A 25234-nucleotide genomic window follows, 5' to 3' on the forward strand; every position below is an offset into this window, starting at 1 on the left:
GCTAATTCAAACGCAAGCAGTAGTCAAACCTCGAAAGATGAAGAGCACAGCTATCGAGGTCGGCTACTTGGAGCATTGACGGCTGGCGGAGGCATTACTTCTCGTCGCAGAAATCTTCGGTGCCATTGCTTTTTACGGCAGAGTGCGGTGGCCGAGCTTGGCAGATTGTCTGAGACAGTCGGTGACCAGCCCCGGACACTGAAGACGCATCAATCTTCAATGTGAGAATCTGCTTGTTCGTGAGATGATGGTGAGATGGTGGTGATATGTAAGTGTTGGTGGTAGGCAAGAGCGAACGCACGTCGGAACCATGCGACCGGGCGGATCATCTCAACGGGGCTGGGGCCCCGGATGCGGCAGCTGTCACGCCGCAACCAGCAACTCACAAACACCACAGAACCATACTTCGCCTATCAATCTCAACAATCCATATGCCCGCACTGAGCGAATAGATGGTTGAGCTGCTTTTTGCCGCCTGCAGCTACACTTCGGATCTCCACGGGCCGCGACAAAGCGTGACTACAAGCCGGCAAACAATGCCGTCGCGTAGACGATGGTGAACTAGGACTAACAGTGGCATCGCAGTGAAGCTGAAGTCTGTGCATAGCTGCAATGATGCCGTCAGCAAAGGGCCTTCCACGGTACCGCAACCTCCACCAAGCTCTTTCGGAATGCGATGGCCGTCATTTCCTTGGTGAGGACCAAGCGCTCAGTGGTTTCATCACATCGCGATCGCTTCGAACCAGCAGATTGTCCTGGAGCGAACAAAGTCTTGATTCTCTCAACGAGGCTGTGTAGAGCGGCGGGAAATGGACGGACGCGCAATTCACTCGCGATCAAGACGTCGTCCAGGCATGCGCCTGCCAGTCATTGGACTTATTGCCCCTGACCAAGGCTCGGCGGGCTTCTGCTAATTCATGACTATGGACTTGGCTGCTTGGTCTCCGCGATTCCTGCGCGCCCGCCAACACCCATCGACTTGGCGCGCAGCAGCGCCAGACAACCCATGAGGGTTGGCAAGTTCCACATGTAGCACTCGGGGGTAACCAAGAAATTGCTCTGTTGCCGCTTCAAATACTTTCGCTAGCCCGGCTTCTGCCTCGACGTTTGCATGCCCTCTGTGTGAGAATTACCTTTCCTACTTTACCAGTCACTCGTTAGACTTCCAATCGCTCTTCTATTTGCCTTTTAATTCTACTACTTCTTCTCCTACGCCCGTCATGAAGGCCTGTGTCGTCTTCTCCATCTTGGGAGCCGCGGTTGCTCCCGCCTTTGCCAGCGTCGTCGCCCGACAGTCCAAGGGAAACCTGCCACCCGTCACCGTCAAGGGCAATGCCTTCTTCGCCGGCGATGAGCGTTTCTACGTTCGTGGTGTTGCCTACCAGCCAGGTGCGTCTTTGTGAAACAGGATATAACAAACCACGGTACTTACACAGTCTAGGTGGTGCCGCCGACGCACAAGACCCTCTGCTCGACCTCGAGGGTCTCGCACGCGATGTCGAGAACTTCAAGTCACTCGGTATCAACACTGTCCGTATCTACACCATCGACAACTCGAAGAACCACGATGAGGGTATGAAGATGCTCGACGATGCCGGTATCTACCTGGCGCTCGATGCCAACACGCCCGACTACTCTCTGAACCGTGAGAACGAGGACACCCTCCACCGCTCGTACAACGATGTGTACCTGCAATCCGTCTTTGCTACCATCGACGCATTTGCCGACTACAACAACCTACTCCTCTTCTTTTCTGGAAACGAGGTCATCAACGCTAAGAACAACACCAACGCTGCTCCCTACATCAAGGCTGTTACTCGTGACATGAAGCAGTACATCTCCAACAGGCACAACCGTGTCATTCCCGTGGGATACTCTGCCGCTGATGTTTCCGAGAACATCGAGTTCCAGGCTCTCTACTTCAACTGCGGTACTGACGATGAGCGCTCCGACTTCTTTGCTTTCAACGACTACTCCTGGTGCGACCCCTCGTCTTTTACCCAGTCTGGATGGGACCAGAAGGTCAAGACCTACAGCGACTACAGCAAGCCCATCTTCCTGTCTGAGTTTGGCTGCATTACCAACACCCGCCAATGGGGCGAGATCGCGGCTCTCTACTCCACCAACATGACCGGTGTCTACTCTGGTGGTCTCGCTTACGAATACACCGTTGAGCCTAACGGTTACGGTCTTGTCGAGGTCGGCGACGATGGCAAAATCTCGCCCAACAAGGATTTCGAGCGTCTCGCTGATGCTTACAAGGAGACTGCTAACCCCTCCGGCGCTGGTGGCTTCAAGGAGAACGGCGAGGCTTCCGAGTGCCCTTCTGAGTCTGACGAGTGGCAAGTCGAGGGCACCACCCTCCCTGCTATCCCCAGCAAGGCTATGAAGTTCATGGATGACGGTGCCGGTGAGGGTCCTGGTCTTGAGGGTGATGGCTCGCACTTCGCTGGCGAACCCAGCGAGTCTACTGCTACCCCCGGATCTGGAAGCCCCACTCGTTCGCCCACTCCCGGCTCCAGCGGCGGTGCTGGTAACCCCGAGGGTGCTGCGGCTGGTCTTGACGTACCCCTCCGTTTCGTCGCTATGATCGCTGCCAGCGCTCTCTTCGGTGCTGTCATCGTATTCTAGGTTGATCGTTGCTGAGTTATGCAAAGCTTGTGTTTCTGTGAGCATGCATATGGGATAGATGTAGAAGAATCGTTTTATTTGTTTCTGGAGTTTTTGACTGCCATAGCCGGCATTGTATATACCTCGGTCGTCACAGATGCGGGGTCTTTTGTGTAGTAATACATACATACATGACCATCGGCCTCGTTCCAAAGCATCTGTGTGACCATGAATAACAAGTAGTGACTAGGTAATGTCTGCTAGCGTTGGCGGAGTGTGCCTGTCAGAAATGACCCCGCCAATGCGGATGCGATGCAGAGAGGCTAGTGGCATGTGGACCCTGGTTTTCGACGGCAGCAATGGAAGCTTCCATGGTTGCGACTGTACCAAGACCGACTACTTTCACCACCACTCCAAGGCTTGAAAGCAAGCCTCTATAAAGCTCGTCGCACCTCTTACCCCGCTTCCCATTACTTCCACGCCTATTCTTTTGCTCAACTACACCTTACCCCGCCATGGACGATGCCCGTAAAGGCGACGCTGCTCTAAGCGCAAGCAAACCCGACGAAGCGATTGAACACTACACCAAGGCTCTCTCCGTCAACACCACGGCCGTCAAGTACTACATCGGCCGCGCGACAGCCTACCAACGCACTGCCAAATACGCCGAATCCCTCAGCGATGCCGAGGTCGCCGTTGTCCTTGCAAAGAAACGCGGCTCGCGCGAACTCATCAAGGACGCCCAATTTCGACGCGCCGTCGCTCTGTTCCACCTCGGAAGATATGCAGATGCCGACTATCTGCTGAAAATCGTAAAGGGCCTTGACGAGAAGGACAAGATGCTGCCCATTTGGGAGTCCAAGGTTGCAACAAAATTGAAGGATATACCAGAAGACGGCGAGATGAGGAAAGTTAACGTCAAGGAGACTCCGGAGGTCGATGTGCCCAGCGCACCTGTCTCTGCCGCCCCAGCGAAGGCTGAGCAGCCTGCCCCGTCCCAGGCCCCGAAGCCTGTCGCCCCGACCCCGAAAGACAAGATCAAGACAGACTGGTACCAGTCGCCTGACACTGTTACCCTCACAATCATGGCCAAGGGCGTGGACAAAGACAAAGTCAGCGTGGAATTTGAGGGGAGATCCGTGTCTGTCTCATTCCCCACTGCCGACTCCTCAGATTACAGCTATAGCGCCGACCCTCTATACGAACAGATCGACCCTTCACAATCGAAATACCGAGTCACACCCACCAAGTTGGAGATAACAATGCGCAAGGCAACCACGGGGCTGAAATGGCATGATCTTGAGCACCCCGACGGCGACGTTAGCACTGCCCAAGCATCCACTATTCCCCTGCCCGTCCGCACAACCAAGGACACCGCCCCTGCATACCCAACGTCCTCCAAGTCAGGTGCGAAGAACTGGGACAAGGTTGTCGTGAACGATCTCGACGACAAAGACGAGATTGAGGGCGACGAGACATCACACTTCTTCAAGCAGCTGTACAGCGGCGCCACCCCCGAGCAGCAACGAGCCATGATGAAGAGCTACTCGGAAAGTGGCGGTACAGTCCTTAGTACCGACTGGAGTAACGTGGGCAACAAGACTATAACTCCCGAACCACCCGAGGGTATGGAGGCGAAGAAATACTCGGGATAATTGCTGCCTCGCAGCAAGAGTACGAGTGTTTGCCTTATAGGTAAAGGACAACGTTTCATGATATGATGCATAGCAGGGTGTTTGGGTAGGCATTAGGAGTTATACCCACGAGAGTGAGCGCACGTAGGAAGCCATATACGTGAATTTTGTACTGAAATATAAATGAACATCTTCTTTCGACAACGGGGTCATTTGTAAACATTCACCAACGATAAGAGGGTATCTGACTCGTCCCATCTGATTCCTCCAAGCACCTATACTCGCACGATCTCGGTCGTACATTGTAAGAATCTTGGCAAACTAAAGCATTAGGAACAAATGTGGGGAAATCGAACTATTTTCGTAATCTCGCGTTGCGTAAGCACCGAAAGATCCGAGCTGACGTTTGGACGGAGGTCCGCAACAGAGGGGTGGCCGCAGAGACGACAAGGTTCCCCACAGACGTCATAGTCATCGCATGACAACTGCCTGTGCACTTCTCACACCTGCAACATCTAAACAATTAAGAATGCAACATCCTGCAATCGTCAACCGCCTCGCTACGTATGTGGACTCTGAGGCAGACTGAAAAGCTCTCTTGTAAATGTTCGCAAAGAATGCACGCACATTGTCGACCATCCACAAACTGAGCTTCTCTTCCTCGTCACGATCCAATCGCGTTCCACGCTTACAACAGCCCGACCTTGCACGTTCACTGAGAAGAATGGCTACCGCTTCGAAAGTTCTTCTCGGGGCTTCGCAGCAGCCCCAGTTCTTCGTCAAAGGACTAAAGGCTGAGAGCGCAGAAAAGGCGAGCCAGCTTTTGCAAGTCAATCACGAGAAACATCACATCTTCTTCAACCAGAGCGGATTCCATGTAAGATATGTCAGTGACATCAGCATGTGTCAAGGCTTACCAGTCCATCTAGAACCACATCGCCCATCATCTCCTCACTCTATTCGCGCTCAACGCTTCGCCAGAAGAACTCCAACAAGCATACGACGCGAATGTATCCTATCAACGCCCGTCGGAACCGCTCGAAAAGGCCATTGTGAATGATATGCACAAGCCTGAGCGCTTCAAATCCTATCTCGGACAAGAAAAATACTACCACGACTTCCTTGTCTACTTCCAACAAGAGATAGACAAGAGCGGGTGGCAAAACGTACTGCAGGAGCATCTATTTGCTGAGACTGAACTTGCAGATGACATGCTGGCGCGCATGTTTGCTGGGTTTCTGCATCCCATCATACATCTTGGATTTGGTATCGAGTTCCAACAGCCCGCCATTATAGCGGAAGCGCTAGCGCAGGCCGCCGTACATGATAACTGGATAGCATCGCTATTCTTTGGGTGCGAAAAGGCTGCTCAAGAAAGCAGAAGCAAAGACGGGACGAGAAAGACAATTGTGCAGATACTGGAGGAATGCAGGAAAGACGATAAATTGAGCAAGGCCGCGCACTGGGACGATGGAAACAAGGTTCGAGACGGAATCTTGAAAAGAGCGCCCGAGGAGATAACCAAGTATGCGACGCAGTATACTGTTGAAGAAAACGAACTAGAGGAAAAGACTGCTGAGATGATCAACGCCGTGGGTACGTCAGCAGTCCATCTCCTTCCTCCTTCCGTTCAAATGCTTTTCCATCAATATCCCACTAATACGAATCAACAACAGTATACTACACCGCCGCCGCGCAACGCCCGCCCCATCAAGTCAAATTTGACTTCTACTTCATCCACTGCCTAAACTCCAGTATCTTTTTCTCCGCCTTCCTTTCTCCCTCTTCCTCCCTCTCCCCAGCGATCCAACGCCGGCTTCTAGAATGGAAGATCTGGATGGATATCATAATGTATGTGTCACGCGGCTGTCCACCTCTCCTCATAAATGAGATTACCGACTACGCGCCGACAAAAGATAGCGGCATCGACGAAGTTATCAAGAGGGTGAATAAAGTGGAAGACGATGGCCACGCGTGTAAGCTTGTGAGAGCGATTGCTAATGCCGAGGCGGTTTGCAAGAAATGGGAGGGGAGAGAGGGCATGTTGGTTCAAGGAAACATGTGGAGGAAATTGGGGCATATGGCTGTGGACAGTGTGGAGGCGGGTGAGCCGCATTGGGTGAGGAGTTGTGGGTTTGCGAAAGCTTGGGAGAAGATTCCGTTGAGGGATGGGGCTAAGTTGTGATGGGTTAAGAGGGTGGATGATCACTTGCAGAAAGATAGGGATGTGCATTGCGACACTGAACAGAGTAGAATGAATGCCATGTCTGCCCCTCGCGGCACGGCCCTAGCGATTTGCCTTGGGGATGACGTCTTGTCCTCCTTTCATCACAGCAGCCCTACATGAAGCATATGTTTGGAAGACATATGAGGCGCGTTGTCAGTGCGACCGTCAACGGAAGGGAAGCACGTCTTCCGATGCAACGTTCTCCTTGATCAGTCCGAGCTCTTTTCACAGGGCGGTATACGCTACGTTGGATCGATCGATCGAATCAGAGATATTAAAAGACCACTTCCTGCCTGGGGATCCACGATCAATGCGTACCAGCGTAGGCATGGGAGAAGGGCGACGTGCGATGCTACGGTGAGTGATGTGCTGTGCGGGCCGCTCATGCATGCATCCCTTCTCCCCTTGGTGTATACTATATAGTCTTCTCCAGGTGTCGCAGATCCACGGCTCGGGCAACGCATGTGGCGGCGGCGCAAGTAGCAGCAAGGAGCAACGCAGTTAGTCACACTATCTGTGGAACAGTCGGGCGCAGGGCTCGTGGATCATCATCGAGGCGTGCCCTATCGATACACAGCTTTCCTTGCTTGATCTGCGTGCCTTGGGTGACAAATCTTGGCACATCCGACAGACATGACGGTGGAGTTACACATGCTGATCCTTGCCTCGCACAACCCCCAACACAAGTCGAGGGTAGCATGAGTTTGACATTGTTCCAGAAATTCATGCCTTGAAACATTTCGGACATGCTACGAGGTTTCGGCCAATGGGAGAAGCGGGGTACCTGAGCGAAGGCGTGTTTTACATATTTGCCTGAAGATGTCATCAAGGATCCGGGTTTGGGGGCAGTGTTGTCTTTGTAGGCGAGGACAGGAGGGGGAGGGGGAGGTGTGAGACGAGTGACAGGTTTTTCTCGGAGCAGCCTCGTTCGTGCTGCTGCGATGTCCCTTGGTGAGGGAGGGGCGCTGCGCTCAGCTCTTGCAGGTGTAGTGCCTTGCTCCTGCTGGCATAGTGCTCAGCTATACAAGCACGAATATGGTTCCTGCACTATTCTTGTCCCACAGTCCCACCGAGTAGTTGGTGCGTTTTCGTCTCATGTCCTAGCTCAAGGAGGCTGAGAAGAGGATCAGCCTCGCATGAGCGTGCGAGAATAGCACCGGCAAATCACAGAATAGGAGATAGTTTAGCCAGGCGCAGCACATGACGCCGTGGTGAGCGCTACTGCAGGAACGAGAATTCACTATCGATAGGCTGTATGAAGCCGGGGCGGGAATTACAGCACGAGGCGAGGGGCGTGGCGCTTATGCCTTACGTCCAACCACGGCGTGCGCTCGTGAGCAGAGGAGTCGTGAAGAAGGTTGTGCGACTGCTGTGCCGCACGAGGAGGCTCCTTTAGGACCACACGCAGGACGCCGTGTCGTGACAAGTCACCACCAAGCAACCAAGCAGAGTAGCGAAATGGCGAACGAGAGTTACGCTTCGCCGCGTTATTGCCGCGCCGGTTGGAGCCTTTTGGCGTAATCTCTCTGTCCCGGGGTCGCGCGCAAATGGAGGCAGACAGCCGCTCACCGACAAGAGAGAGGGAGTCAGTAATAGCAGCGTTTTTTGCCGTGATGCAAACAGCCGCAAAACAACAAGTGGCCACTGATCAGCCGCCCCTATCGTAAAAGAAAAGGAGGTTTATCGCGATGACATAGACGCCACTGCCGACACCCGCATTGCAATTGCGATGTGCCATTTCAGTGGGTCGCCATGATGTCGCCGCCGCCAGTGCAGCACTTCGGGACCGTCTGCCAGTAGGAGCGGCGGGCTGTGAGATTGCGATGCTGCAACGGGCCACGGCTTGCCGCCAATTCAGGTACCCAGACTACCTATACCAAACAAAGACGACAGAAAGCGATGATCCGGCCTCATTGTGGCACGCCGGCCGGTGTTACGTGCAACGACCTACCGAATACGCAGATGAGCCAGGTGCGCGAGGGTGGAGTAGATCGGCTTGGACATGAGACGTTGAAGGAGCAGCGTCGACGACGCGAGCGGCGCGGATGCTTCACGATCACCACCATCATCAGCGCCGCCTCCACAGAGTGCGGCTCCTCAGCGTGCCCGACTCATTTGGCCCAGCAAGGCTGCCGGCCGGTACTCAGCATATCCATGTGAAAGATCCCCTAACTGACATGTTTCAGCTTACTATTCTCGGACTAGCGGCCGGTGCGCAGCGCCTCACGGTCCAACGAGAGCATGGCAGCACGCTCCCAGGACGTCCCATGCTCCACGTACTAATCTAGGGTTTCACCTCGCTAAACCAAAGTATGCCTTCATCTCCCCTAAAAGAAGCCTCTAGCACCGTTCCAGCGTGATAACCGCCCGTTTCCCCATCTCTCCCGTCCTTCTTTTACTGCGTCCTTTCCTTCGCCCTGTCACTCCTTTGGCACCGCCAGCAACATTCGCTACCCATCCAACTAGTTGTCTTCGTGACAACGCTACACTCCTTTCTAGGTCTATCTTTTTGAAGCGCAGGAGAGTCCTGGCGCCCGCGCTATTCACTTCGTCAACGTACCCGGAAGCGACTTCGAATCCTCTCCGACCAACATAGTGGAAAAAGCACTCACCTTGTCTCAACAACCGACCCTCTCGCAAGAGTACTCAACCACCGACTCCCCTCCCAATTCAAGTCGACCGACCATTCAACCATGAGGTCTTTCGCATCCTTCTACGCGGCGACGGCCGTCCTCTCCGGCTCTGCCAACGCCTTCTGGCGCATGCCTTGCACCGACCGCACTGCGCTCGCCCGTCTCGACCCCATTGTGGACGAGGGAACTGCTTCCTCTCACAGCCACACCATCCACGGTGGAAGCAGTAAGTAAAAACTGCCCCCTCCTGCTTCGCCCCTCTTGGCAAGGCGTATGATGAATGAGCATCTATTCTGGATCCGTCAGGCTGCCCCTAAACAAGGGGATCCCAACATGACTGGGGTACATGTGAATCATCTATGCAGCGACTCTTCATATGGGCGCTTGAGGCAGGGGTCGTTTCGCGGATAACACAGTTTACTAACAGCCGACAGACTTCGCCGAGACGACCACCTATGACATGCTCCGTAAGTCGGAGTGCACCTCGTGCCAGTTCGACGACGACAAGTCCGCCTACTGGACCCCTTCCCTGCACTTCGTCCACGAGAATGGCAAGACCGAGATCGTTCCCCAGATCGGTGGTATGCTTGCATACTACCTTCTCATCGGCGACAACCTGGAGGCTTTCCCCGAGGGCTTCCAGATGCTCGCTGGTGACTCTCGTCTCCGCAACTTCAGCGGTCCCGTCCCTGACCCGCCAACCTCTTCCTGGACTGCGGAGGATATGACTCAGCAGTCTCTCGGCCAGAAGGCCATCGGCATGAACTGCATGAACTACGGCCGCGCCCCCGAGGGCTCGCGCTACCGCCACTTCCTCCCCACCAAGGAGTACATGGACGAGAACTGCGCCGACGGTATCCGTGCCGAGATCATGTTCCCCTCGTGCGGCAACGGCGAGAAGACCGCTGATGACCACAAGAGCCACATGGCCTACCCCAACATGGTCGACGGTGGCCAGTGCCCTGAAGGCTACAACAAGCGCTACCCTACCCTCTTCTACGAGACCATCTGGAACACCAACAAGTTCAAGGGCATGCCCGGTCAATTCACCTTCTCCAACGGTGACCCCACTGGTAAGTTCACATGCGAGCTTTATCTCTAGTCATTCACTAACTCAAATTAGGCTACGGATACCACGCTGATTTCATCAACGGCTGGAACACCGACACTCTCCAATCTGCCGTCGAGACTTGCACCAACCTCTCTGGTCGCGTTGAGGACTGCCCTGTCTTCGCCGGAAGCCTCCAAACCCAGGCCGAGCAAGCCATGTGCAAGATCCAGGACATGCCCAAGATCCTCGACGTCGACGACTGCGCTGGTCCTTCCAACGGCCTCTGCGGTAACGTCAAGGTTCAATACGGACCTGAGTACGCCTCTCCCCTCGAGGGAGGCGACAAGGACGACGAGGAGCCCGTCAAGCCCATCGTCTCTTCTGCTTCTGCCCCTGTCCCTACTCAGTCCTACGCTCCTGCCCACTCCCTCGGTGGCGGAGGCATCTCTGTCTACAACGTTGAGAGCCCTGCCACCATGGTCACCAAGTCCTCCTCTTCCTCCTCCATGGCCGGTTACGTCGCGCCTGTCGTCACCCCCATTGCCGACATCGCCAACGCCCTGAAGGACGACGAGATTGTGTCCACCTCTACCTACACCAAGGACGGTGTCGTGTACGAGGTCGCCATCGTTGAGGTTGTCGTCACCACCACTGTTGGTGCTGACCGCCGCCGACACGCACACAAGCACCGCCGTGACCACGGTCACATGGGCCGCAACTAAGTCTTTTCTTCTCTCAATGAAATAAAAAAAGACTTTGACGATAAGCACCCAAAGCATAAACGGTTCTTGCATGCACATCGGCGTTCTTCTACGAAAGCACACGACGACAATAGAAGAGACACTTGGTCCCTCCTGCCTAGCTTCTAGCATCCCTTCCTCTCGGCCCTCCATTGGGGCGACCGAGGTTCGCGCGGATTAACATCACTTCTCAAGACACGTAGCTATGGCGAGGGTAAAACACCTTTTTCTTTGTCTGATTCCCTTTACCTTTCTGTACCATTCTGTTTTTGAACTGTTGGGTTGGTGTGTGTTTGGGGAAGGCTGTAGGAAGGCTGAGCCAGATCACAGCTTGTGGCCCCCCCTGTAAGGACAAGAAAGAAAGTGGATCTTAGAAACAAAGGAGAGATGTAGATTTGCGCACGATACCATTGAATCTGTTTTTTGCTTTGTTGTAAACGTCGGGTGTCTGGTGATCTATGCCTTGTAGTGGTGGTTGGTGAGTTTGTTGACTTTTGCCTGTTGGGCTCGTAGTGATGTCTTGACTTGATGCCTGTTTGTGACTGTTGGTTGATCATTCATTGTGCGAAGTTACGTATATGTCCGTTATGCACCTACGTACCCTCTTATTGCCTAAGGTCAATGCGACTTGATCATTCAGTCGAAGCTTCTTGTGTATTAACGTCGGTCCCACTTGCTCGACTACCTCATCACTAATTACAAATCACAGTACTTGACCACAGACATACATTTTTTCACCACCCATGATGCATTGCATACGAATAGATCGGCACTAGTGTACAATAGAACATCGTTTGCATCCTCTGACTTGCAATTGCGTCGACAGCTTTATACTTATCCACTATTCATGTAGATCGAGATGACCAGCTTCTGGCAATGGTCATTTACGCAGTGCTCTCTAAGCAATATGTCCAGCATCACTTTTCGGCCACCGAGGAATCTTGAAACATGATGTGTTGTCCGCTATGAGCCATGGAAATGAACTGCGGGAAGCTGACTTCTCTACATACATCCGCTGCAGTGTCGCTATCAAGTGAACCAATTTCCCCACACGTAATAAGCATTTGCTCCTATCTTAGCAAACTACCACAGCTTTTTGAGCTTGACTGAGATTTGTTTCCACAGATAGAATCTCTCCCTCTCTCGTTGTATTCATTCTCTACGTTGCGTAAAGCGCACTGGCTAAACGTGGCTACTGCCTTTTAGGCTTCCTCCAACGCACATGGAAACCTTCTACTATAAAAGCACGAACGAGCCATAACTCTCTTGTCTTTCCTCCACCAAGTTCCACACCCCAGGACACAATACTCACATAAAAACTGTACAATGGACTTCTCTCGGCTCCAGGCCATCGTGTCTGAGTTAAACTCTACTAGCAGCAACATAACTAGCGGCAGCATCCCATCGACCGTTCTAGAGTTGTTTATTCCAGGCTACAGTACTATTGCACACTTGACATTCCGCTATCTCAAATTCGACATGGGAGTCCTCGTCACAAGCTGGCTAGCCCTCTTCGGGCTGTACCACGGAGGCGTCTTTACCTATGGCCGACTACGCGAATGGTTCCACATATATTACACGTCATCCATCGCAATCGATGAATCCGACGTATTGTTCGACCATGTCATGAGCTGGATAGCGGTGCAGCGCATGACGACGTCTAGTAGACATCTGACTGCAGCTACACACTGGATCAGTGAAGTCGACGACGTAGATGGTGACGACAATGTGTTGGATGAACATGGAATTTTCAACTACGAGAAGTGGTCGGGTAATATACCACCAGTGTACCAACCTAACTATGGTGATTATGACTTCTACCACGAAGAGAGAGATGGTTCCGTTTCGCGCGGGTGAAGAAGAAGGATAATGGAAAGGTCAGCGATTACGATGAGGTGATTGTGATCACCTGCGTGGGTAGGAACGCGGTGCCAATCAAGGATCTCCTCGTGTTCGTCAAGAGGTGGAGCCTTAACAAAGCTAGTACAACTGCGACAATCTATCAAGCGCCTGCGCAGAAGCAGGGCGGCGAGCGGTACTGGAAACGCCAGTCTAGACGTCCATCGCGACCACTGAGTACCGTATCTTTAGACCTACAGCAGAAAGGCAGAATCCTTGGAGATATCAACGAGTATCTCAACCCTGCTTCGCGCCTCCAGTTGTGGCCACGGAGGATGCTACGTCCAGTACCAAGGCACCCAAAACCGAAACACAGGAACCCCCCAAAAGTGTCGTATCGATGGGGTTCAATATTCTCGCGTGGCCTTTCAAGCTTATGGTGCTTGACTTAGGCTATGTTCGCAAGCGTGCGACGCACGAGGAACCAGCGAAAGAGTGTACTGTTCCAGAGTCTCCCAAAGAGCCTGCGCAGGGGGGAGGCAAAGAACAATCATCTAAATCGAAGGCGACCTCAAAAGAAGCCTCAGGGGGAGCACAAGGGACGATCAGTCTGAGCGGACTCCTCAACGTCATCGATGGTGCCGCTTCTCACGAAGGTCACGTGCTCATCATGACCACCAACACCCCAGAGAAGCTGGACGACGCCTTGACACGACCAGGTCGCGTCGACATGCAGATGGGTTTCACGCTCGCCACACGCAACCAGATTTGCGATACGTACATGCGCATGTTCAGCAACGATAACCCCACACCCGATGCTACTCTGGCACCCAATGTCACAACGAACAGCCATATACCTACACAGGGAGCAAAGAAAGATGAGCTCTGCGGCATTCTCCTTCCCAAGCAGTCTATCGCGGCCGTAGTCGAACCGGGTAAGCTAGCGGAGATGGCACAGCAGTTTGCTGATGCATTACCGGAGAAGGTCTTCTCGCCGGCGGAGGTCCAGGGCTATCTGCTGATGCAAAAGATGGATCCAGGCAAGGCGATTAGAAGAAGTGGGTAAGTGGAGAGAGGGGACGCTTGAGGCGAAGAAGAAGGCGAGCAATGTTGTTGCTGCTGCTGCTGCTGCTTGAAGCAACTCGGAAACAGAGGATATAACCACGAATGACTTTTTGATATCGTCCACGAACGACCAAGGCTATTTCCGGTAGCAACGCTCATATGTGGCACATAGAAACCAGTGATGCGTGTCTTCAACAAGCCTGCTAATATTCTCACGTGTATCGTGTTGTAGCTTGTACATTGCAAATCTGCAACACTGTCTTCTACCCTCCACACAACGGGTAGCCGCATGTAAGCGGCACCTGAGGGTGGTTATGTGTTGTGATCCGATGAGACAGGCCGTAGTGCTATTGTGAGATTCGGTCGGCGCGTTGCTGCGCACCACTGGAATGTATCGAGAGGCATGATCGTTGGGACGAGGACATCGTGGGCTAAAGGTACGTTTGCGGGTATCGGGTCATGCGGACTTCGGCGTAGGCGTGGAGTTCCAGCGGCTTGACAGAGTGCTCAGGTGTAATACTGTCTTCACTGGACATGCGTATGCGACATTCGTACAATGACTATCGCCACGACACTGGGTCGGTACATCTTTGACGCCCAAGGGGGAATGGGACATGTCTGATTGCAACGGCCAAAAATTGAGGAGTTCCTTCCCGTAAGACCGTAAGAGCAGCAACAACAGAGGCTTGATCGCTCCCTGTTGCACACCGTTCGTTATGCGTCATTCGCGGTCCTGTACACTTACGCAAACCCACCTTTGCGTTGCGCAAAACAATTTGGTGGCTTGCATTATCCCTGGCAGAAGGATCTGAATGCAGCAGCGTCATGCACCTTGTCCATATCCCTAATCCCAGTAGATGTGCGGTTATGTCATGTCTGAGTGGCTTTCTGTCCTCAAGACCCAGCGGTTATGTCATGTCGTAAGTGGGTATGGCGCTGCGGCTGCTCTGGCGAAGCGGGAACCTCGCCTGATGACGAAAGTCTGCTAAGGGCGTCAGATGTGGTGGTGTGTTTGTCGATCGTTTTCGATAGCGATCTATTTCGAGAACCACTGTCCTGCCGACGTTTTCACAAATAAGCGACATGACATCACGTCTGAACAACGGGGGGTGGTCAGCGCTGTATTGACGGGTGAGAGTCTCGAACAATCCTACGGCAATACTGGATAGGCACGAGCTGCGTTCCCAACGTGACAGTTGCTGTAGCAGCGAGCTGGAGGGAAGAGGCTTCTTGCGTCAGTCGCGTGCCCTTGACTCGAAACGTCAGTTAGTGTCGATGACGATGAACTCGGCACACGTTCCGGATTGACGTTACTTCCCGGGACAGATCCACTGGAGGTTTGGCATCCATGGTGATGCAAGCCGCAACCCCACGAGCGGCATCATAGCCCACAAAAAGCGCAAACAGCCGCACCTCTCTGCATTGTTGTGAAGACGTAGCGAGCATCATCATGGGGCTCTTGAAAGGAACCGTTGTGGGGTGGTCAAATCCGTCAACGTGGATGCAGATCTGCGGGTTGACATGACGTCCATTAGGCGCGGTTGTAATAGGACTAGAGCCGTCGAAGCGACGTGGTTTCGATCTTCATACGGATTCGCGATGTGTTGTGCACGCTCAGTCGAAGAGCGATGATGCGAATGGGAAAACTGAGATGCGAATCTGGCAGGAATGGTCTAGACGCAAGGTAGCGGCATCGAGAATTTGGCCAGGGGATCGAATGTGCTCGAAAACGAAGACCCCATATTCGATTCGAACGTGTCAAATAGGCAGCCGCTTCTGATTTGACAGGCAGATAACGCAACGTGAAGATCATCTTTCGTGGGTCGCAACCTCTGTCAATTTGCTTAGATTAATTGCACATTTACAATGGGAGGGCAGGATGATGATCACAAGCCTGGATGGACATCTGGCCTCTGAAGATTCTGCGTGGATATCCCATCGCGAGCGTTCCAGCCGTGGGCGTACGAAGCCCAGAATTCACAACCAAACCCAGAGACTTCCAGCCTCCGGATCCTAGTCATACGGCGCGCTCCAAGATGCCCAAGGCGGCAGCGTAATGAAGACATCGTGACCGGCCGGTACCTGCGTCGTTGGTGGCCGGGGCGGTTGGTAAAGACCCTGCATGACGATGGCAGTGGCTGAAATGAAGCCGTCACACGGACGAACGTCAGAAGTGACGATGTTGCGCCAAAACATGTTGCGCTGAGCAGTTGGGGTGGGGCCTATGAACGCAACGGGTATGCGGTAGCGCGAGACCCTGCTTTTGCGAGACCTCCGCTAGACCCGCTTATACATAGCCATGCAGGAGCGCCGGGCCAATCTCTGCCGCACTAGGATAAGATGACGTTCTCTGGTGCACGGAAACTTTGGGGCGCTGGAGCTTGGAGGGATCTTCCACTTCGCTGGGCCGCAGCCCTTGCGGAATGCGAGTTTCGAAGTCGAGCGAAGGAGGAGGTGTGACGTCGCTGGGCGGACTCGGAGCTCCACGAGGCGTGCAGACAGCCGTGCCGCTGGAATGTTGACATAGATTTTGCGTCATGCCAGCTGGATGAGCCTCACGGTGAGTCCGAAGTCGATGGACTACTATGGGGAAAATAGCAAGCAACATGCGAAATTGACAATTGCCGCTCGGCGGCTCTCAGACAGGACACTGGGCATGTGCTGCCATGTACCGCCTGACCCTTAAGTCGCGACACCAGTCAACAGACGCGGTACGCCTGTCCTCCGCTTCCAATGGCCAGCCAGCCTTGCTGCTAGAAAGTCCCCTAAACAGTTGTCCCAGGACCCCCGTCATTGCAGACATCATAAGCAAGCCCTGAAATCGTGATGCCCAGGTACCAGACCCACCGCAAACGGGGATGTCTGTATCGGAAGCTGCTGATTGGCAGCCGAGGCCACCACAGCCCAACATAGAAGGACCCTGTAGATCTCTGATTGCAAGCCTTGAAGCTGGCGGCCCACTAGCGCGTTGGTCATGGTGGATCACTTCTTTGAGCCGACAGTCATGGGCCGATCTCTTGCCTTGCGCAGTCATGATGGGCCAAGTCGTTCCGTCCGCCTCTGTTGTGCGTGCGTTGTGAGACGCAGGAGGGTATATAGTTCGCACCCCGCTTCCTAATTCTCTAGATCCCATCAGCAGCACTCAGTTCATCGATTCACATACAATTCCTCGATCTCCAGCACACCCTCCGCACACATCTTATCTTACTTAAGCCTATACTATCCTACCTCTACCACAACCTTAACTACACATCTACAACAATGTCTGCCATGACTGAGTCCCGCCAACAAGTCTACGTCTCCGACGGCTTCTCAGAGCCCATGAGCGCTCAGCACAACTTTGCCAACCATTTCGACCTCAACGACCCCGACCGGGCCATGACCGACTACCAGAGGTATGTTATTACTCTCGCACATGACTCGTATCAGTCACTAACAATACCAGGATCATGCACGAGCACACTAAGCGCCAGCTCACTACCGCTACCGACTCTGCTCGTCGACGAAGCGGGGCTTCATCTTCCGACTCCGTCAGCTCCACCAGCTCATAACAATCATTTTGATTGTATATTGCACAACCATCTTCACTTCAAGCGTCCGAGACGCTATTTGTATTAGCGATGCATGGTTAAAGATCACATTTTGATCTACCTTTATTTACGAGAGAGCCTGGCGTTTGGGATTCTATATATGGCTTTCGCCAATGGCATGCACGGCACGGTGTTGGATCGATTCAATGATATCCTCATTATCTCAATCAATTCCACGTCTCTATCAGGAGACTTAAATCATCATACACCAACGCCCTATCTGTGTGACGCATGCATCCTTCCTTACAGCTGCCCCTTCCAACTTCTGCATTGTGCTCATTCAATCTCCCTTCGTCCTGTACCCGTGGCAACGTTGACGCGTGGACTCTTAACCCAAGACATACTCGGTACAACGCACTGACCTTAACGCCCCTCATCACGCCATTCCACCGGCCACGAGCTTTCTCATGCCAGCCATCAAGCCATGACACTCCCTACTTCTGCAGCATGCACCTTCATAGAACGCAGACGCCTACAGGGTCTTGCCGCTCCATTTGATCACAGTTCACCGTGGTTGCAGCGGCTACTGCATGTGGAAACGCCTCATACGACCACCAATCATTTTCACTAGCCCCGCCCTAGACCCTGATTTTACAAAATGCACTAGCATCTTGCAGGATCTTGTCCAGAATCCCGTGATACGGGAAGAAAAGCCGCTGTAGTCCCGATGAGGGCCAGGGAAATGCATGGTGTGAAGCTTGGATCTTGCAAGGAAGATGCAGGTGGGGCGGAAGGACCGAAAAGACACCAAGATTGTGGTAATGGAGTGTGGGTTCAGGGGAATGCGAGCAAGATTCACATCATGGCCATCTGATGTAAGCATCACTGTACTACATGTCTTGTTTACAGAGGCGCAGTATGAGTAGAGCAATAATATGGCCTTTCGATCCGCTACTCGTTGTGCAACAAGGCATTGCACCCCCAGCTTCCTTGCAATCATACACCATTGGAGACCCCGTCAACAAGGCCTCACAGTATCTTTAAGCTTTGGACAACATTGCAAGAGAATATAATTGCACGCCGTTTTCAGGTTTGTACCCTGCAATTGCATACACACGTGTTTTTGCTTCCAGCACGACCCTTCCAAGGTTGGGCTCTACTCGCGCTCCCTCTACCACGTTGCACTCATGGATGACCACGCTGCTTTGATGCTGACGTGTGTCGGACTAGTGACTTATCTGGAGATACAAGAAGAACATTTATCATGCTCATTTGCGAAACATCAGCGCGCTGCGGCAGTATTCCACGCAGCAACCAATAGGCCAATGCCATAGCCCAACAAAACCTTGGAAGCTTCGGGCTCACAACCACCGAGCCGATATCGCAAACGCTCCGAAATTCTTCTTGCCGACAAAAGCTCGCGAGAAGAAGAATGGCGAATAATTGTTCTTCTCCCCGCACGTGTCGCCATGCAACGAGGACCTCCAGAAGCAAGCCATACTGCCACGGGCCGAGCAGCTTGCCCGGATTGGCCGGATGTCCACGGCTGTCCCCACCCGTGACATCGTTGACAAGCTTCAATGCGAACCCTCATCAACCGTCAATTGTCACCCTTCAATCGCTTTCGTGAAGTTGCGCTTCGCTCCATAAAGCTTTCGCATTGCTCATTTACATCTGCTGTGCGCTCTGCACCATTTTTGCCGCGTCGCCTTCGTTATGCGCTCCTTCGCTCTTACCGCCAGTCTGGCCGCGCTCTGCAGCGCAGCACCATATGGGCAGCAGACGCCACTCAAGAACATACTCGAGAACACAGACAAGAGCGATAAATACACATACCCAACGGACTTTACGAGGGAGATTATCCCAAAGCCGTTCCACAGCCATAATGATTACTGGCGCGACGTACCCTTCTATTCAGGACTTAGTCAGGGTGCCATATCCACGGAAGCTGATGTGTGGCTTCTGAATGGCACGCTCTACGTAAGTAACGCGTCGCGAATACATTCGGTTTCGCTAATAAAGAATAGGTCGGCCATGAGCCTGCTGCCCTGACCGACAAGCGCACCCTCCAGTCTCTCTATCTGGAGCCAATCCTCGACACTCTGCATCGCCTGAACCCAAAGACTCGGTTCGTGCAGCCGGGCGAGCAGAATGGTGTGTTCGACACCTCTAGTGGACAGACTCTTTACTTCTTCATCGACTTGAAAACTGCCGCTGACGAGACATGGCCCGCTGTTCTCGAGGCCCTAGAGCCTCTGCGAAGCGGCGACTGGTTGACAACTTATGATGGCACCAACCTGCGCAAGAACCCAGTTACCGTCATTGGAACTGGAAACACACAGCTTTCGGACGTTCTTGCATCGTCTCCACGTGACGTGTTCTTCGACGCGCCACTTGCGGAGCTCAACGACTCCAAATATGCAGACCTCACAGCGAACGAATCACCGATTGCGTCCACAAACTTTGCCTCGTCTTTTGGCGAAGTGCGCAAGCGGGAGTTCAACGATACCCAGCTGGACACGCTAAGGAGCCAGCTTGACATGGCACATGACAAGGGCATCATGGCCAGGTATTGGAACCAGCCAGCGTACCCGATTGGTACGAGGAACGCGGTTTGGCGCATTCTATGGGACGAGGGCGTCGATCTGCTTAACGTTGATGATCTTGCGGCAGCGGCAGCCTTCTGGGAAGGCACTGGTTAATAGATAAGTTATATGTGAAATACACAGAGCTACGCGGACATCAAAATACATACATGTATCTATAATGATCATAGTCATGCAATAAGGCATTGATAAAAGAAAAAGCAATTGCTCGAATTGGTTCGTCGCGTGAGGCACACGTTCGCAGCTCGCTTAGTGCGGCTCTTTCTGGTTCCTGCAGAAGCTCATCCCTGTAACCCCGGATTACGTACTCGCCCGAGATTTTCCACATGTCAGTCATCGAAGCAATTGCGTTCTAGATTCCATCTCATATTCTTTGCTCTCATCAGAGACTACCCAGTCAACATCTTCACCATCGTCCTACAACATACATCCATTACCTACGTACGCGGCTGAGCCGGGACTCGCTTGCATAGCTATAGTCGTCCGGTCTTTGTTAAGAGAAACGTTCACGTTCACGTTCACGTTCACGTCGCGTTTCATCGCCAGTGAAGGGAGCTGCAAGCTTGCGAACATCTGTCAACAATAGTCAAGTCGCAAGGACTTTAGACCGGCTCCTCCGACTTTTGAGAGCTGCTCCAAAATTGTGCGACTGAGAAAGAGCTAGGAATTGGGTGGTTACGTCATAGCGAAGATGTTTCCTCCATCGCAAGGCTTGCGATTGGACATTGATGCCATCAGCCAAATATTTGGTTCAATAAGTATCGCATGCTGGATAGGTACGTGAGATACAGCTTCTCGCACTGCTACCTGGTGTACAACGCGCTTGCCTTGTGTTGCTTTTGCATGGCTATTACCTCGGCACGCCGGAGCTAACTTGTGCGACAGTTGTTTTCTCACCTCAGATTATCGAGAATTGGAAGAGGGGCTCAGCGGAGGGTCTTTCAGTGGTCTTCATCGTAGTATGGCTACTCGGTGACTTCTTCAACATCATAGGGGCGGTGCTGCAAGGTGTCCTGCCAACGATGACCATCTTGGCGGTGTATTATACTCTAGCCGACATCGTGCTGCTGCTACAGTGCTTCTACTACAAGGGCTTTACACTGCGCGATGAGTTTAAGAAGCCCACCGATGAGTCCGACGAGGATAGCGAAGTTAGTGAGCAGTCACCGCTTCTGCCTCATCGCAGACCTCAGTCGAGCGGCTCACCCTATACAAACGGCAACGGCCATGGAATCGAAGTCCAGAGACCGCGCATTTCGGACATTGACCGCCGTGGCTCAGGCCATTCCCAAGGCTCATTCCGTGAGCGCTACCTCTCCATTGATGGCACGCATCTCTCGCCTGTCACACCGCTACACGATGACTCAACTGCTGCACACCAAAATGGCGCGGTTGCAGCCAGATCTCAACTGGCCCAGTCCAGCTTGCAAACGATCCTCTTCAATCTTGGGACCATAGTCCTTGTATGCGCGGCCGGTGTTTTCGGCTGGTACCTTAGCGCACGAAACTCCACCGCTCCCAGCCAACCCGACGACCAGGACTCATCACCCGAATCGACCTTGCACTTCAACCTCTGGGGCCAGGTCTCTGGTTACGTTTGTGCTGCGCTTTACCTCGGGTCCCGCGTCCCACAGCTCCTGCTCAACTACCGCCGCAAGTCGACCGAAGGCATCAGCATGTTGTTCTTTCTGTTTGCTTGCCTGGGTAACTTGACATATGTGTTGAGTATCCTAGTATACAAGCCCAAGTGCGGAGGCCACATCTGCCAGGATGGTGAGGGACGTGCCGAGTACGGCACGTACATTGCGGTCAATATGAGCTGGTTGTTGGGTAGCTTCGGAACATTGTTGTTGGATGCCGGGGTGTTTGTGCAGTACTTCTTGTATAAGGTGGATGATGATGAGAGTGACGATGAAGAGTAGGCAGGATACATGTTGGGTGCCAAAAGTGTTTTATCATGAACGTTTTGGTTGTGGCATGGCGATCGACCATGCGGGCGTGCACAACCATGAAACTGTACATTATACGTAGCGGTATCTGTTGGGCCAGCTGATTCCTTTCATAGGAGTCTAATCGGTGCCTGGAGTTACCTAATGCCAAGTGGCTCTCAACCTCTGATATCTAGAGACAGGATCCGCCGGCCATCGTTTGCAAGCGTCTAGCTACGTTAAACGCCCCCCTCGATGCCTTAGGCTGGATTATGTGCGTTTGTTAGAATGCCGGAGTCATTTCAAATCATAATGGAACAGAAACTCTTCACCTTCTCCTCTTGCATCGGTATCTCGACTCATTACCAAAACTTGTTTTCATCTACGACCTGACAGACGGCACTACCCAGACCATACGTCCAACACAACAATCATGCCCAGCAACAAGCGCTTGAAAAGTTCGACGATCCCTTCTCCTTCTGTGTACAAGGACTTCTGTTGACACCTACAGGCATTGTCTTCTGTGCAGCGGCGAAAGTAGAAGCCGACATGCACACCTACCCAACACACTTCCACGATATCGAAGAAGTCAAAGAGTACATCAGTACTACCTGCAAGCAATCCGGCAATCAATACATCACTAGCAAGCAAAATTTGACAAAAGAGGAGCTGGCATATATCAAGGACAAGGTATGCTTCGTGGTAGCCTGCCAGGCTTTCAGGCAAGGAGAATTTTATCTAGGGGTTGGGTTGTTGGACCGGTCGGCTTTGAGAGGTAAGTCCGTTCAACTTTCCTCCCTTTACCCAATGAAACTGATGTGTACGTGCTTTAGCGGCCGTTGAAGCAGATATCCGACGCCTCCTCCCCCTGGTGCCTTATTGGCCGTCCCACTTCGCTGGTGTGAAGGACGCCCTCGTCCATGTTAACGGTGTTGCACGCTGGAAAGGCTTCGCATATACTGAATTTGAAGGAGTTTCGGCGGACAAATTTCAGCGTTACGTCAACTACAACACTGTGAGGCATGCTTTCGAAGACGGTCGCTTTGAGATGCATGTCCCTGGTGAGGATTGGCGGTGCCGAAAGTCCAAAGTGTCAAAAGCGCCAGTGGGAAAGTTTACGACGATGAACGGTCTGCCATCTCACCTTTGGACAATTTGTGCTACACTGACTCATCAACTAGGAGCCATTGGGAGCGACATTCAAAAGCTTATCAGCCGCATCCCCGCATGGCGTCCAACCTTCTCTTCCCTCAACGCGGCTCGAGACTATGTTGCTGAGTTCTCGTGCTGGATCCATTTCTCTTACACGTACTGGTCTGATGTCGAACCATATCGCTTCCGGCTAATCGTCAACTTCGGCACGGCAAAGCTGGCGTTTCGAGAGGGAAAGTTTAAGATCCGTGAAGATGAGGGAGAAGAGGAGTCTGATGATACGGATGAGACTGCTGTTGAGGGCGCTGAGGTCACACAGAGGAAGACGGAGGCTTCTAGATTGCCGTATGGTAGACCCTCCACCGGATCTACTGTGACCCCGCCGGCTGAGAAGCCCGTCTTTTCGACTACCACAGCCTTCAGCAACGCGATCGATTCGATCAACACGGCGATTGCGGACACTACTGTTGTTGATGTGCCAGACTTACTGTTAGAGGAGCTTCCGGAATGCGTGAGCATAGTGCAAGAAGAAGGTCAGGAGCCTGCCGCACTATCCCAGCTGGCTACCATGCCGCTTTTGGTTGAGGTTGATGAGGATCCGTTCAAAGTGAGTGCCTCTTTCAGCCAAGGGAATGACTGTGGTTCTGAACACGTGCTAACCATCTTTACTTCAGGAATTGATCGCTGTCTTGAAGCGTGAGAGCATCATCAAAGCGGCTTTTGAGTGATGCAAGCTGGGAATCTGGGATACTAAATTATGTTGCGTGCTACGGATGTGTGGATAAAAAGGGGGTGTTTTTTTGTTTGTACAGTACTGCCTGTGCGGCTGGTCGATGCTGGGAGCGATGGTGACCATTCGCACACCATGTCATACTCGGGATTGTCCTACCATTGCTCAGATATACGGAAACGTAAACCTATTACACCTTCAAGCTTCATCACTACTCTCCTTCTCATTGTCCACAATATCAATCACATCATCCATCACAGTCTCCTTGCCCTTACCCTTGCCAGCGTTCTTCGCCTTCAACTTGGCGATCTCCACCTCAATACCCATGTCGACTTCTCTCCTGAGTGTCTTGTAGAAACCCATCTTGAACAAGATCTCATACCACACGAACAGCGGTGCCAGAAACAGGGCTTGGACCAGATTGTCTAGCAAAGCCGGCTTCCGTCCCTCAAACTTTCCATGTCCGACGAATTGTAGTATCCAGCTCACGACATGGATGGCGGCGGCGATGCTATTGACTTTGGTCTTGTTGTAGCGCTGCGTGAGGCGGTTGGAGAGGGATGCGAAGGCGAGAATCATGGGTGTGACGGTCACGCCGGCGAGGTTTGGGGAGAGCATAAGGTACAAGGTCGAATATGTGGCTGCGGCGATGGTGCCTAGGTTTAAAGGGAGGTTGAGGCGTGTCAGCAGCGGGTGCTGGCGGATGGGGAGGGTGGGTGTATTGGTGCCCTAAGTGGTCTGGTCAGCAATTGGGCTCGAGAGGACGGAAAGACAGGATGGCGACGCACAAAGAGGATTCCTGTTGCGAGCAAGACAGGCACGCATGCTATGTGGATGGCGACGTTTGTTGGATCGCGGTGGTATGCGCCATACTGCTCTTCGCATTAGCCAGCGAGCGCTCTCTGGGGCTGTACAGGCGCCATTACGAAGACGAGGTTCTTCTTCAGGTCAAAGACTGGCATTTTAGATATTCGTCAAGCAGACGCGATGTTTTGCGGCGACGATTGTGAGGTATTCGCGAGGCGGCGGCGCAGGCGTTGTATAAGAGCGTGCGGGAGATGCGGGGAAGAGGCTGCGAGAAGCGGATCCGACATCCAAGTCAGGGGAGTAACGTATGGGGGTGCACCAACTTTAAGTCGGAAGACAGGATAGTAAGAGGATATACTCCGGGATCGTCGGGTTCCTGGAATTATGGGTTGCTGATGATCAGCCCACCCTCATGGCGGCCGTCGCGATAGCTGTGCTGGGTGCATGCATGATGCTTAGCTTCATGCCGAGGCTGACTGCCGAGGCACCTGCTGTCAGGGCCCCTTGGGGTTTGGCGTAGCATCCGAATAGCCGTTGCGATGCTTCCCGGCGCATGTGAAAGTGGTTGTTGGTGGTTTTCACTAGCATCCGGACGCGCGCTGCGCTTGAGAAGCGCGTTTTTGTGGGGCTGCATGACGATAGGCGTCGTCTTGAGTAGTGGGGAATCTGACGGCGATCCGTC

The 25234-nt window shown here is 53.0% G+C and overlaps 10 protein-coding genes across 10 annotated transcripts; 9 read left to right on the forward strand and 1 right to left on the reverse strand.

Annotated features, from left to right (window-relative positions):
* The first annotated feature begins 1055 nt into the window (after positions 1–1055).
* On the forward strand, positions 1056–2878 carry BKA58DRAFT_18853 (1,3-beta-glucanosyltransferase gel1 precursor). The gene is made up of 2 exons (XM_046165561.1): positions 1056–1389; positions 1442–2878. The coding sequence occupies exons 1-2, from the start codon at positions 1221–1223 to the stop codon at positions 2629–2631; spliced, it is 1359 nt and encodes a 452-aa protein (XP_046031278.1). The 5' UTR covers positions 1056–1220; the 3' UTR covers positions 2632–2878.
* A 47-nt stretch (positions 2879–2925) lies between these two features.
* On the forward strand, positions 2926–4562 carry BKA58DRAFT_373245 (SGT1 and CS domain-containing protein). Its single transcript, XM_046169196.1, has one exon. It carries the CDS (start codon positions 3126–3128, stop codon positions 4263–4265), a length of 1140 nt encoding a protein of 379 aa, XP_046031279.1. The 5' UTR covers positions 2926–3125; the 3' UTR covers positions 4266–4562.
* Positions 4563–4968: 406 nt separating this feature from the next.
* Positions 4969–6429, forward strand: BKA58DRAFT_304925 (uncharacterized protein; the record flags this gene model as incomplete). Its single annotated transcript, XM_046167037.1, has 3 exons — positions 4969–5121; positions 5174–5840; positions 5921–6429. The coding sequence occupies 3 exons, from the start codon at positions 4969–4971 to the stop codon at positions 6427–6429; spliced, it is 1329 nt and encodes a 442-aa protein (XP_046031280.1).
* A 2735-nt stretch (positions 6430–9164) lies between these two features.
* On the forward strand, positions 9165–10877 carry BKA58DRAFT_396693 (WSC domain-containing protein; the record flags this gene model as incomplete). The annotated part of the gene is made up of 3 exons (XM_046171374.1): positions 9165–9330; positions 9539–10177; positions 10228–10877. 3 exons carry the CDS (start codon positions 9165–9167, stop codon positions 10875–10877), a joined length of 1455 nt encoding a protein of 484 aa, XP_046031281.1.
* Positions 10878–12221: 1344 nt separating this feature from the next.
* On the forward strand, positions 12222–13800 carry BKA58DRAFT_464360 (uncharacterized protein; the record flags this gene model as incomplete). Its single annotated transcript, XM_046174906.1, has 3 exons — positions 12222–12666; positions 12726–12930; positions 12987–13800. The coding sequence occupies 3 exons, from the start codon at positions 12222–12224 to the stop codon at positions 13798–13800; spliced, it is 1464 nt and encodes a 487-aa protein (XP_046031282.1).
* Positions 13801–16796: 2996 nt separating this feature from the next.
* Positions 16797–17540, forward strand: BKA58DRAFT_464361 (uncharacterized protein). Its single transcript, XM_046174907.1, has 2 exons — positions 16797–17194; positions 17245–17540. The coding sequence occupies exons 1-2, from the start codon at positions 17061–17063 to the stop codon at positions 17348–17350; spliced, it is 240 nt and encodes a 79-aa protein (XP_046031283.1). The 5' UTR covers positions 16797–17060; the 3' UTR covers positions 17351–17540.
* A 1505-nt stretch (positions 17541–19045) lies between these two features.
* BKA58DRAFT_305080 (uncharacterized protein) lies at positions 19046–20031 on the forward strand (the record flags this gene model as incomplete). Its single annotated transcript, XM_046167045.1, has 2 exons — positions 19046–19309; positions 19357–20031. The coding sequence occupies 2 exons, from the start codon at positions 19046–19048 to the stop codon at positions 20029–20031; spliced, it is 939 nt and encodes a 312-aa protein (XP_046031284.1).
* A 265-nt stretch (positions 20032–20296) lies between these two features.
* BKA58DRAFT_329068 (PQ loop repeat protein) lies at positions 20297–22196 on the forward strand. The gene is made up of 2 exons (XM_046168132.1): positions 20297–20711; positions 20821–22196. The coding sequence occupies exons 1-2, from the start codon at positions 20627–20629 to the stop codon at positions 21855–21857; spliced, it is 1122 nt and encodes a 373-aa protein (XP_046031285.1). The 5' UTR covers positions 20297–20626; the 3' UTR covers positions 21858–22196.
* Positions 22197–22296: 100 nt separating this feature from the next.
* BKA58DRAFT_464364 (uncharacterized protein) lies at positions 22297–23743 on the forward strand (the record flags this gene model as incomplete). The annotated part of the gene is made up of 5 exons (XM_046174908.1): positions 22297–22321; positions 22375–22638; positions 22697–22993; positions 23045–23622; positions 23690–23743. 5 exons carry the CDS (start codon positions 22297–22299, stop codon positions 23741–23743), a joined length of 1218 nt encoding a protein of 405 aa, XP_046031286.1.
* Positions 23744–23750: 7 nt separating this feature from the next.
* BKA58DRAFT_373255 (uncharacterized protein) lies at positions 23751–25119 on the reverse strand. The gene is made up of 3 exons (XM_046169197.1): positions 24672–25119; positions 24534–24617; positions 23751–24474 (listed from the first exon to the last, which is right to left on the reverse strand). Exons 1-3 carry the CDS (start codon positions 24705–24707, stop codon positions 23944–23946), a joined length of 651 nt encoding a protein of 216 aa, XP_046031287.1. The 5' UTR covers positions 24708–25119; the 3' UTR covers positions 23751–23943.
* Positions 25120–25234: the final 115 nt, after the last annotated feature.

This window comes from Alternaria rosae, assembly GCF_020736505.1.
Source record: "Alternaria rosae strain MPI-PUGE-AT-0040 chromosome Unknown BKA58scaffold_1, whole genome shotgun sequence".
Classification (NCBI taxonomy): domain Eukaryota; kingdom Fungi; phylum Ascomycota; class Dothideomycetes; order Pleosporales; family Pleosporaceae; genus Alternaria; species Alternaria rosae.

Bases quoted from the DNA above. Each gene is read 5' to 3' on its own strand.
- BKA58DRAFT_18853 (XM_046165561.1), top strand. From the start codon at position 1,221: ATGAAGGCCTGTGTCGTCTTCTCCATCTTGGGAGCCGCGGTTGCTCCC. The intron at 1,390-1,441 runs GTGCGTCTTTGT...TACACAGTCTAG, and splicing joins TGGTGTTGCCTACCAGCCAG to GTGGTGCCGCCGACGCACAA.
- BKA58DRAFT_329068 (XM_046168132.1), top strand. From the start codon at position 20,627: ATGTTTCCTCCATCGCAAGGCTTGCGATTGGACATTGATGCCATCAGC. The intron at 20,712-20,820 runs GTACGTGAGATA...CTTGTGCGACAG, and splicing joins AAGTATCGCATGCTGGATAG to TTGTTTTCTCACCTCAGATT.
- BKA58DRAFT_464361 (XM_046174907.1), top strand. From the start codon at position 17,061: ATGTCTGCCATGACTGAGTCCCGCCAACAAGTCTACGTCTCCGACGGC. The intron at 17,195-17,244 runs GTATGTTATTAC...TAACAATACCAG, and splicing joins GCCATGACCGACTACCAGAG to GATCATGCACGAGCACACTA.
- BKA58DRAFT_373255 (XM_046169197.1), bottom strand. From the start codon at position 24,707: ATGCCAGTCTTTGACCTGAAGAAGAACCTCGTCTTC. The intron at 24,618-24,671 runs GTAATGGCGCCT...TGCGAAGAGCAG, and splicing joins TGAAGAAGAACCTCGTCTTC to TATGGCGCATACCACCGCGA. The intron at 24,475-24,533 runs GTGCGTCGCCAT...CAGACCACTTAG, and splicing joins TCGCAACAGGAATCCTCTTT to GGCACCAATACACCCACCCT.
- BKA58DRAFT_373245 (XM_046169196.1), top strand. From the start codon at position 3,126: ATGGACGATGCCCGTAAAGGCGACGCTGCTCTAAGCGCAAGCAAACCC.